This window comes from Erinaceus europaeus, chromosome X (genome assembly GCF_950295315.1).
Source record: "Erinaceus europaeus chromosome X, mEriEur2.1, whole genome shotgun sequence".
Classification (NCBI taxonomy): Eukaryota; Metazoa; Chordata; class Mammalia; order Eulipotyphla; family Erinaceidae; genus Erinaceus; species Erinaceus europaeus.
In genome coordinates this window covers 80,119,518-80,131,646 of record NC_080185.1, presented here as the reverse complement: position 1 = coordinate 80,131,646, position 12,129 = coordinate 80,119,518, and the positions used below count along the sequence as shown (strand labels likewise).

The 12,129-nt window shown below is 36.9% G+C and overlaps 1 protein-coding gene across 2 annotated transcripts in view; it reads right to left on the bottom strand.

Moving 5' to 3' along the window:
* The window catches only part of OPHN1 (oligophrenin 1), a 385,226-nt gene that overhangs the window by 210,143 nt on the left and 162,954 nt on the right, over window positions 1-12,129 (bottom strand). For both annotated transcript variants that reach the window (XM_060183179.1, XM_060183178.1), the window contains exons 12-15: window positions 11,411-11,489; window positions 4,130-4,163; window positions 3,592-3,654; window positions 2,590-2,664 (exon numbers count right to left, since the gene is read on the bottom strand). In XM_060183179.1, the coding sequence (XP_060039162.1) occupies window positions 2,590-2,664; window positions 3,592-3,654; window positions 4,130-4,163; window positions 11,411-11,489 (251 nt within the window). The remainder of the gene's footprint in view (window positions 1-2,589; window positions 2,665-3,591; window positions 3,655-4,129; window positions 4,164-11,410; window positions 11,490-12,129) is intronic.

The window sequence follows — 12,129 nt, the reverse complement described above, 5'->3', positions numbered from 1 at the left end:
CGTTCTACATCTTCCCACCTGAGCACGGCATGCCTTAAAAACATTTAAGCCTGCTCCCCTCTATACATTTCCTTACTGTGTCCATTAAATATAAAGGAAAAGGGGGAGATGCTGTGCAGATGTCTCTCCAAGCCTCTGCCACTTTACACAGAGATTTACAGTACTTTCAGGGCTTTTCCCAACCAATTCTGTGCCGACAAATCACTCCAGGGTGTTGACCTAAAAAGCCCACCTACTCTCCCTCCCCTCCCTCACTCTCTTGCCCGGTGGTGCAGTAGCAGGGGACAGCCATTCTAGCCTGGCTACACGTGGCCTAAACTGCAGCATTCCCACCCCAACGCTGAGGTCCACGCGTGAATAAAAGATTGTGTTCCCTTTCTGCTCCAAACTTCCTTTTTCTGCTTCCTGCCACCACCGTGTCAAGTGACAAGATTCTAAAGATCAATCCATAAAAATAAAGAGGCAACTAAACTGAAAGCAGGATTTGACTAAATTGACAGTAGGGCACAAAAGTAAAAACCCTGTGGTGAGGGGGAAGTGGACATTCGACTTCCCTGGGCGGTCGGGGTGGGGTGTTGGTGGGTGGAATGAGACACAGTCTTTTTGTGGTGGGAATGGTGTTATGTACACTCCTATTAAAGTGTAGTCATAAAAATCACTATTTAATTAATATGAGAGGGGGAGAAATTGATTGTGTGTCTCAAACTTTTTAAAACATAGACTGAGTCTTTTTAATACATAGGCTAAATCTGATATGTGGACTCTTTGAAAAGACTAGACCAGGTAGAACAGAAGCAACCAGTGGTATATACAAGATACTGGGTATTATACAGCAAACCCTAACAAAGGGACTTTTCAAAGTTAACACAATTACCAAATAATGTGATGATAACAATAACTATCCATTGTCTTCTTAACCCTAAGACAATATAACGCCTATATTTCCCCCAGTACAGGAACCTTAGGGTGGGAACCACTTTCCTGCATGCTTTTCTCAATCCATATCAAATAATATTGCATCTGCCGATCACAACCTAATCAACGCAACAAGTGCCACCTCAACATGCTTCACCTCAGACTGTGTCCAGAGACTTCAGGTGTGGGATGACAACCCTTCAGCTTCATCACTAGGGTGAGACCTTTCCTTGCATAGTATTCTCTATTTCCACTCCAGGTGGTTCAATTTCTAACAAAGTCCCAAAACCTAGATATAGACCAGGTCCCCTGAGATAGAGCATATGTTCACACATGTCCATAAACCAGGGCAAAATATATACCTGAAAGCAGAAGTACAGGAGAATCTGCAGTGAGCACCCTCCAACACTTCATCTGCACTATTCCAGCCTTTAAGTCCATAATGGTTCAACAATTTGTTTGGCTTTGTATGTTAACTCTCTTTTCAGCCACCAGGTTCCAGATGCCAGCATAATGCCGACCAGGCTTCCCTGAACTGAAGACCCTACCAATGTGTCCTGGACCTCTGGTTCCCCAGAGACCCACCTTACTAGGGATAGATGCATACTGGGAGTATGTATTGACCAGTCAACACCCATATTCAGCAGGGAAGCAATTACAGAAGGCAGACCTTCCACCTTCTGCAACTCACAATGACCCTGGGTCCATACTCCCAGAGTGATAGAGAATGGGAAAGCTATCAGGGGAGGGGCGGGGATGGGATATGGAGACAAAGTGGTGGGAATTGTGTGGAGTTGTACCCCTCCTATCCTACAGTTTTGTCAGTGTCTCCTTTCCTAAATAAAAAAATAAAATAAAATAAAGAAAGAAAAAGAAATAAAAATAATAAAGAGGCAAATAAATCAAAACCCTAGTCTGAGCTATACTAATGAATAAAGGATGCTATTTTCTGTCATAATTTGTTTTAAAAAAATTCTTCCTGCAGATCAGTGTGATCCACAAATAACTAGCAACAAACATATTCAATATTCTTTTAAAGAAGTCATCAAAGCCCAGATATCTATTAAATTTATAGCATCCGGTGGCAAACAAAAAGTACTAATCATATAAAAAATTAAAATGTCATCAATAACCCAGAAAAAGCTTTATCATTAAGGAAATATGTAAAGAAATAAGTAAAAGTGGGGAAAATTGAATAAAGTTTTCACATTACCCAGACAAGATATATATTATAGAGAAAGAAAAGTATCTCATAGTAGTCAGTTGAAAAGGAATAATAAACTGTATCAGAGAAAAAGAGGACAGTGTTGTGTCAAGCAGGGATAAAGTCTCAAAATAAAGGATGTGGTCAACAAGGGGACCAAGGAAGATAAATACTGAAAACTATTCTTTGTGTCTAAGAGTTTCCTTCTATGTTATGGCACAGTGGTTCCAGTAGAAAGGTTGATAGTTAAATCATATTCCAAAGAAGAGTAAACAAAATGTGAAGAAGGAAATGTACCATTCATTTCTTCAAGGGGAAGATTGTCTCTTACCCAAGATAGACAAATACATATTTTACATTTTAAATATTTTAAGATTACACAAAATACTTTATCAATGTATATTTTCTCATACATTTGCATCTCCTCCCCATAGACAACATCTTTAAAATTAGGAAATTAAAGATGTTACCAAAAAAAGCACTCAGCAGCTTCTGAACCTGAATATTGCTGCCCACTGTGCGGTACAATCCCTCCGTCTTGATCCCTAGGGAAAGAAAACAAGGTCACTTTTGATAAGAGAGCTAAAGATTATATCCCCCTCAATGTAGAGACATAATGTACTTACATATACCCTGTAGTCAGTTCAGACAAAAAATGTATCCCCTATTCTTTCCAGAAATGCCAGACCCCTACCCTGTAGCAGGTTTATGGTCCTAAAGGAACTCTTCATATAATCTACTTTTAAGTACCCAGTGCTAATTAATCCTAACAGAAGAGAAAGTACTCTGTAATAAATGCTTAGGCAAGTCAAAAACTAAGAATGGTATTGTCATCTTTGAAATGTGCTATCATTTTATAAATTAAAAATTACAATTAAAGCAAAGATGTGATCTAGTTGACCTTGTGCAATTATATAATAGAAGATAGGGCTGCAGTATGGCAGAAGTGAAACAAAATATCACAATGTATATGAACAGAAATTGAAAAATTCAAAGAAAACAGAGGTTCAGTTCATATGCTATACATACCCACATTCTAAATATTCTCAGAAAGAAATCAGATAACACAATAAACATGGAAGAATGCTGATTATATATTACTGCTGAGGTGAGAAATGTTCTGAACAACTGTTAAACTAAGAGATATTGTGACAAAAACTGATTAAAAAATTAGAATAGAACTATCATAATGTTACTTAAAAATAACAGGTATTAACTTGGAACACCTGGTAAGTCTTTTTAGATTTTCCCTTGAAAATAACAAAGTAAAAATTCTTCAAATGTAGATATCACTGGTTTAGAATTTTCTGAAATTTTACAAAATGTGTTTCATAATCAAGGCTTATAAGCTATGTTTATGCCTAAAATAGATCCTCAGCAACAGACATCACTGTCACTGTAGTCAAATTGAACCTGGATGAATTCATAGTAGCTGGAGTCACGGACTACCAAGAATGTGGTTTATAACCTACCTTTAGTCTCAATGACATTGATGCACTTCCTAACAAATTTGAACCCAACTTCATTTAGCTCCACTGTTCCATATAAAGAAAAGCAGAATTAGATTTAGCTGCACAAACAATCATACCAAACATAAAATTATATTAAGAGACTGAGATAACTAGGAAAGAGGCTATAGGCAATTACCCTAAAATAAATAATCTATTTCAGAGGAAGTTTAGAGTGTCTCCTCTTCTGAAACACACACACACAAACTCAGTTATGCTTTCTTGAGAAATTAGCAAAATCAAATGTGAAATGGATGGATGGAAATTAAAATAATCTCTGTCATTATGTTCTATTACCCTACCAAAAAGGAAATTAAAGTGAGTTCTTTCAACAAAAAGGTACATATTAAAGAAACTTATATTATATTTAGAACGGTATTCATAAACATTTAAAATGGTATTCATAAACACATTTAAATTAATACATAGCATTTGTGATATCATTTACAGAAGCTAGAACTCTCAGCAGTTTTAACATTAATATACTAGAAAATTGACTTACTTTCTTCCTGTTTTGTTATGGGGCTGCGGTATATCTACAGAAAAAAAGAAGAGTAAAGAAAAGAAAAAAAATGAGAGAAAGTATCATGGCTAGTGAAAGTTACAATAGGTAAGCATGGTACATATTTTTCAAGAGATAGACCATTAATATTACAAGCAAGAATTCAAATTGGAAAAGTAAAATTTTAAATTTTTGCAGATGACATGATAATGTAAATAGAAAACACAGTCTACTAAAATATAATCTTGTTTTCTTTTCCTTATTAACTTCATTAAAAAAATGTTGTTCAACAAGACGGGTAGAGTTTCACAAAATTACCACAATAATTACTAAGACCCGCAAACCCTCCCCAATCTAGTTATGTCTCTTCTGAATCCTTCAGTCTGCTGAAATGGATCACACTTTATTAGTGGTATGATAGCCTGCTTTAAAAGCATTTTAGCAGGGAGTCGGGCTGTAGTGCAGCGGGTTAAGCGCAGGTGGCGCAAAGCACAAGGACCGGCATAAGGATCCCAGTTCGAACCCCGGCTCCCCACCTGCAGGGGAGTCGCTTCACAGGCGGTGAAGCAGGTCTGCAGGTGTCTATCTTTCTCTCCCCCTCTCTGTCTTCCCCTCCTCTCTCTGTTTCTCTCTGTCCTATCCAACAACGACGACAACAACAATAATAACTACAACAATAAAACAACAAGGGCAACAAAAGGGAATAAATAAATAAAATAAAAATTTTTTTTAAAAAAGCATTTTAGCCCCGGCTCCCACCTGCAGAGGAGTTCCTTCACAAGTGGTGAAGCAGGTCTGAAGGTGTCTATCTTTCTCCCCTACCCCGCCTCTCTGTCTTCCCCTCCACTCTCCATTTCTCTCTGTCCTATCCCACAACAACAATATCAATAACAACAACAGTAATAATTACAACAATAAAAGAACAAGGGCAACAAAATGGAATAAATATTAAAAAAGAAATGTAACATTTCAGTATTTTTTCTGGACTTATATTTAAAAATAAATAAAGTATTGTGGAAACAATAAACCAATATAGGGTTAGGAACAAAATAAATAAAAAGAAAGATGTGGTAGTTTTACTCAAAAGTAAGAAGTACAGAAGTAATAAATTTTAAACTCATATTTACAATTGCATTTAAAATAATTAGGTACCACAAAATAAATTTAGAAGTGGATGTGGAAGAATTAAATACTAAAAAGTATAAGCCATTTCTTAAATTTATAAGAAAATATACAAGGAGGGGCAAAGCCAAGATGGCGACTTGAGAGCAACAGCTGCTGAGAGCTGCAAAAAGTAGCAGCTTGTGACCTGGGATTCTCTGGATAGGGTAGGATACTGGGCTGTCATTAGGAGGGTGAACACAGGCTGTCCAGGGTGGCACCATAATAGAGTCCCATAACTCACTCTTAGGCTGACAAACAGAAGCCAGGCGGACAAAGAAAGGAAATCTTTTGATTATTTCTGAGCTCACCCCGGCCCCCACCCCAGAACCAGCTCCTAGAGGCTGAACAGTCCCTTCTGGCAGGCTTCCCGATGAGCTGTTTTCTTTACCAAGATTCCTGGCTCACCAGGGGTGTCATTCCAAGCCTTATCATTTTTGTTTAACTTCTCTTTTTTTAAAGTGGCTGTAGCTCTATGTAAGTGACAAAATACCTGACCAATCAGAGCCTCAACACTGCCTGGAAAAGACTACTTGGAGGTGTTTTCTTTATTGATACTTCTTAAAATTGGCTGCCTTTGCAAGGCTGCCTACAGCCAATCCACAGGGGACCAAGCTGCAGACTGAGTGTTAGAGGTTTTTACTGTTTTATTTTATTATTAATATTATTATATACACGTAATCCTTTTCCCTCCTCCTTCAGGTTGACCAAAATTAAATTCTGTTGATCTTTCCATTGCTAGGAGACTAGGTATCCTATCCATTGTCAGAGGAACTTGTTTCTCTCTCCCTCTTCTCTCCACTCTCTTTTTCCTCCTCCTAGCTAATTAAAAAAGTTTTTAAAAAATCTCTTTCACTGCTCTTTTTTTTAATTCTTTTCTTCCTTCATCCTTCTATTGCTTTCTGAATTCACTGATACTTGCCTGTGAATTATTTTTGGGAAGAAATCTGACTCGGAGTGGAGTGTGTGTGTGTGTGTGTGTGTGTGTGTGTTTCTGCTTATTCTATTCCTAGAATTCCTATCAGGAGAGGGGATAGGATATGGAGGTTTGGTGGTGGGAATTGTGTGGAGTTGTACCCCTTTTATCCTATGGTTTTTCTCAATGTTTCCTTTTTATAAATAAAAACCAACAACAAATAATGTCAAAGGACATAAATTATGGTGATGTTGTGTATGATAGAGAAAATGCAAACACAGGGACTTTTCAAAGTTAACCCCATTGGAAAATAATGTGATTATAGCAATAACTATCCATTGTCTTCTTAACCCTAAGACAGCAGGAAACTCCCAGTTCCTCAATGGAGCCTACATTTTCCCCAGTCCTAGAACCTCTAGGGTGCAGCTCACTTTCCTTCATGCTTCAGTCAAACCCAACATAATCAATGCAAGGAGTACCACCTCAGCATGCTTCATTTCAGACTGTGTTCAGAGATTTCAGGCGTGGAATGATAATCCTTCACCCTCATTAAACTGGTGAGACCTTTCCTTTCATACTATTCTCTAATTCCATTCTAGATGGTTCATTTCCTAACAAAGCCCCAAAACCTAGATATAGACCAGTTCCCGTGAGATAGACCATACGTCCACATGTATCCATAAATTAGGGCAAAATATATACCTGAAAGCAAAAGTACACAATACTCTACAGTGAGTCAGTATAAAGTTCCTAATGAAATAGTATCTCATTAGACTTAGATATCCTCCTCACCAACTTCCTGTTACAGTTCTCTCACTCAGTCCAAAGCTAACCTTATCAAAGCAAGGACTGCAAAAGCTGAATAAGGGCAAGAGACTGGCATACTTTAATGATGACTCTTTAGTCACTATCAGGCCACCCCACTAGCTGCAGCCCTATTCAGAGAGTCCTTAATAGACATGATGGGTCTAGACCTCAAATAAATCCCTCTCTCCATTGTTATTGGTCATCTCTATCAGGAACAACAAAATAGACCCCTTTGTGGGCCCCCCATAGGACCTTGCCCTCAACTTGGATCAACAATGGTAGGGAATGTTCCATCCTCCAAAGGGCAGATGGACAACATACTCTATGCTACACTTGAGGAAGATGGGTAAATATTGGGGCAGCTTGGAATGTTCCTACTTATGACCACGGAATGTGAGCTCATATCTACAGGGATGCACAGGTCACATAGGCTCCTAAACTGAATATGGGCTCCAGACCAAATCAAATAGATGTGGTTTACAGTCAACAATATTTATATCCCTCCCCCATATTAGGGAGCTACTCTCTTCCCTGATCCAGCTTTGTGGTTCTTTCCAGCCATGACATCATCTTCCCAGACTAACTAACTTGCATATATCAGATTCAGGCTCAGGGAAAAAAAACTAGTATAGTCACAGACCCTTTGGAATATAACTAAAATATGCCTACTAACTATCTTTATAATGGAATACCCTCCAATTCTTCATCTGCTCTATTCTAGCCTTTAAGTTCATGATTGATCAACAATTTATTTAGCTTTGTATGTTAACTCTCTTTTCAGCCACCAGGTGCAGACCAGACTTCCCTGGACAGACAACCTCACCAATGTGTACTGGAGCTCTGCTTCCTGAGACCCCCCACCACAAAAGGGAAAAAGAGAGGCAGACTGAGAGTATGGATCAAACAGTCAATGCCCATGTTAAGCGGGGAAGCAATTACAGAAGCCAGACCTTCCACATTCTGCATCCCAAAATGACCTTGGGTTCATACTCCCAGAGTGTTAAAGAATAGGAAAGCTATCAGGGGAGGGAATGGGATACATAGTTCTGGTGGTGGCAAATGTGTGGAGTTGTAGCCCTCTTATTCTATGGTTTTGTCAATGTTTCTTGTTTATAAATAAATTTTAAAAATTAAAAAAGGAAAAACAGAAAATATTCAAGGAATGGGAAAAGTACTCTATGTTCACAAAAATAATATAACTAAAATTACCTTCTTATCCACAGGTTTATACAGACTAACTGCAATGTCCACAAAATTCTAACAAAGTCCTTAAGGTAAAAGAACAAATATTAAGCCCCCACACCTATGTACATCAAATTTTTGACAAGGACCCAAACTATTAAATGGAGAAAGGAGAGTCTCTTCAACAAATGGTGTTGGGGAAAGTGGAGTGAAGTCTGCAGAAGAATGAATCCAAATCACTACATTTCACTACCACACACAAAAGTAAATTCCAAATGGATCAAGGATGTGGATGTTAGACCAGAAACTATCAAATAATTAAGAGAAAAATACTGGCAAAACTCTTTCCCATCTAAGTTCTATAGGCATCTTCTTTGTATAATTATACAAAACAATTGCAGGGAGGACAAAAACAAAAATAAACCAATGAGACTACATCAAATTGAAAAGCTTCTCCACAGCAAAACAAAACAAAACAAACAGAAAACCACCCCTACTGAATGAGAGATCATTATATGCCATATATCAGACAAAAGTTCATGACCAAAATATATAAAGAGCTCACTAAATTCAGGAAAAAAAATCCAAAAGTGGGGAGAGGATATGAATAGCATATTCACTACAGAATAGACACAAAAGGCCAACAGACATAAAAAAAGTGCTACAAATCACAGATTGTCATAGAAATGTAAACAAAGACAACAGTGAAATACCACTACACCACTGTGAGAATGTCATATATCAGAAAGGATAACAACAACAAATTCTAGTGATTGTGGGGGCAAAGAAACCCTCCAGAGCTGCTGGTGGGAATGTAAATTGGTTCAACCCATGTGAAAAAGCAGTCTGACAAACTCTAGAAGGTTAGAAATGGACTTATCCTATGACACTTCAATTCCTACCCTGGGGATATAAACTAAAGAACCAAACATGCCCATCCAAAAATATTTCTGTATATTTATGTTCATAGCAGCACAATTTATAATAAAACCTAGAAGCATCTTATGTGTCTAACAACAGACGAGTGGCTAAGAAAGTTGTGGTATATATTTACACAATACAATACTATTCAGCTATTAAAGATGATGAATTCGTCTTCATCACCTCATCTTGGACAGAGCTTGAATGAATCATATAAAGTGAGATGAGCAAAAAAAAAAGAAGAAGGATGAATTTGGGATGATAGAAAGGAGAATAGAACAGAATAGAATAGAAAGGAGAAATACAAATCAGAATTTGGACTGGGTTTGTTGTATTGCACCAAAGTAAAGGGCTCTGGGTGGAGAGGTATTAGAAGGACTTTCATGTCCTGGTCCAAGATGGTGAGGGAGGATCTAATCCAGGATAATGTTTTGCAGAAAACTGAAAATTTTTACACATGTAACACAACTGTATTTATTGTAAATCATTAATCCCCCCAATTAAAATCAATAATCAAAAGTAACTATGGTATATCTATACCACGAGACAGTAAGTTCCCCTTTAATGTCTTTGATAGGTTTTTGCAAACTGTTATTTCAAGTAAAATGACTTAAAAAAAACCAACTTTGCTATAGAATAATTGATATCAACAAGAGTTAAGTTCCAACATTTAAACTTCTAAATTAAGATTTCTAAACACTTCTGATACTAAACAAAAATTTATATTAAAAATCTGGGCATGGGAAGTGACTAAGCAGCAGAATGCATGCATAAGATCCTAGTTTTGATAGATCAACACCTCATTTTTAAAAGTATAGAAAACACTAGAATGTATTTTCACTTAGCCAGTTTTTGTCTTAAGTAAATCAAATGATAATAAAGTGGTATTCAATTCATGTATCTCAGCAATTTTACAGGCATCCAAAAAACCAGCCTGAAACACCTAAAACAAATATAATGTATTAAAGTTTACAAACTAGCCTATGTTTGATTTTTCAAAGCAAATCTGTGAGGTGGGTAGAACAAAAATATGAAAGCTAATTTAGTGAAAAGAAGATTTAATGACAGTGAAGTAATATGACCTGCTCAATATTATAAAACCATTTACAGGCCATGATTCAAATCCATGGTTTTGAAATTACAATACTAGGAAGGTGGCATTATTTAATTTGCCACTGGAAAAATCCTAAAGAGAAAATATGAAAAAAGATATATTTTCAATGACTTAAGTCTGTTCATATAACTTTGATAATCACTAGCCTTTACAAAGTTATTACATGCCCATGTACATAAGTATACTAGAGAGAACAGTATATCTTATGATACAAAATGTATACATTATATCCTTTCCTATATTTCCCTTTAAAAGGACAACATAGAATAAGATGTAAGATAAGAACAGCTTATAAAATGTTTGTTCACTCATCTCTCCAAAGCTCAAACCCAATAGGAAAAGATAGAAACAGGCTGGGTATGCGGATCGACCTGCCATCACCCATGTCCAGTGGAAAAGCAATTACAGAAGCCAGTGTACCCCAAAAACAATTTTGAACCATACTCCCAGTGGGGGAGAAGTAATAGGAGGAAGAGAGTAATAAGGCTCTGAACTCCAGCTCTATCAGGACCCGGACAAAAAGGAGGAAAAGGGAAAGATATTTGAATGTAGTAATGTGGCTTAGAGGGGAAAAGAGGACTGGGCCTGAAAGAAAAAGGGGACAATTATGTACAAATGTAGACAGATAGTTTTAGAGATGAGAGTTAACCCATGTCCACAACCTTAGAACTGCTGTGGCTTGCATTGGAGGAATTGGGATTCAGAATGCTAATGGTGGGAATGGTATGGAATTATACCCCTGTTGACATGTAATTTTCTAAATGAATATTAAGTCACTAATAAAAATTAAAAGAAAAATAAAATGTTCACAATCAAAACAATTAATTATACACTTGTGTACTAACACAGAATAATTTTAATATATGAAAAAAATGTCTTAATTTTCTTTCTTCCCGTCATAACTTAAAACTGGAATGAGAAGCTAAAAATCCTAAATTCACAGCTCATCACTGAAGTCTTCACTGAGTGTGATCCTAAGAGATCCTCTATCCTTCTCTGGAACTCAAATCATCTCACAGATTAAGTAAGATGTCAGATCAACAATTCCTTCTAGCTCTGACATTTTGAGACTGAAGGATCAGTGGTTAATGAAATGTCCTATACCTTTAGCTGATTCTGAAGGGCGCTCATACATTACCGAGGTGTTACTGAGGTTTACTCACTGTCTGAGTTAACTTACAGGCTCTTTACCATCCATGGCCTCCATCCATAGTCTTCTGTTAGGTTCTGAAAGGGCCTGCAAAGTGATGGTTCCTGACCTAAGAAGAAAAATGACAGTGTAATCCAAAAAATAATCTAAGAGAATAGAATCTAATAATCTCAAATTCTGTTCATCCCTAATGGGTGTCACACAAAACAGACATGAATAAATATAATTCCAATTTTATAAAATATCTTTTATTCAGAAAAAAAACAAAACAGTAAACAACAGTATCTTTGGGATCCCTAAAGGAAGCTGTATCTTGGTGCCCTAGTTTCATGGTCAGGAAAGGACATAAGAAAATAAATGCCTAAACACAGAAATTAACCCAATTGGACTTGAGTCAAACTGCATTTAGATCCTGACCCTCCCTACATTTACTAGTTTTGCAACCTAAATTACTCTGCAATCTTGTCACTCTTGTGAAAACAAATGGCTGCCAGAAGAGGTGGATTTGTTTTGTAGTCACCAACCCCAGAAATAACTCTATTAGCCATTTAAAAATTATATATATATTCCCTGTTTCACAGTATAGAACCTGAATGAATATAACAGAAATTTTATTCTAGTTAAAGCAGACCATAGTACAAAATTAAAGGGCTGGTGGGGGGAGACAGCATAATCGTTATGCAAAAAGACTTGTCATGCCTGAAATACTGTCTGAGGTTCAATCCCCAGTATTACCATAAGCCAGAGCT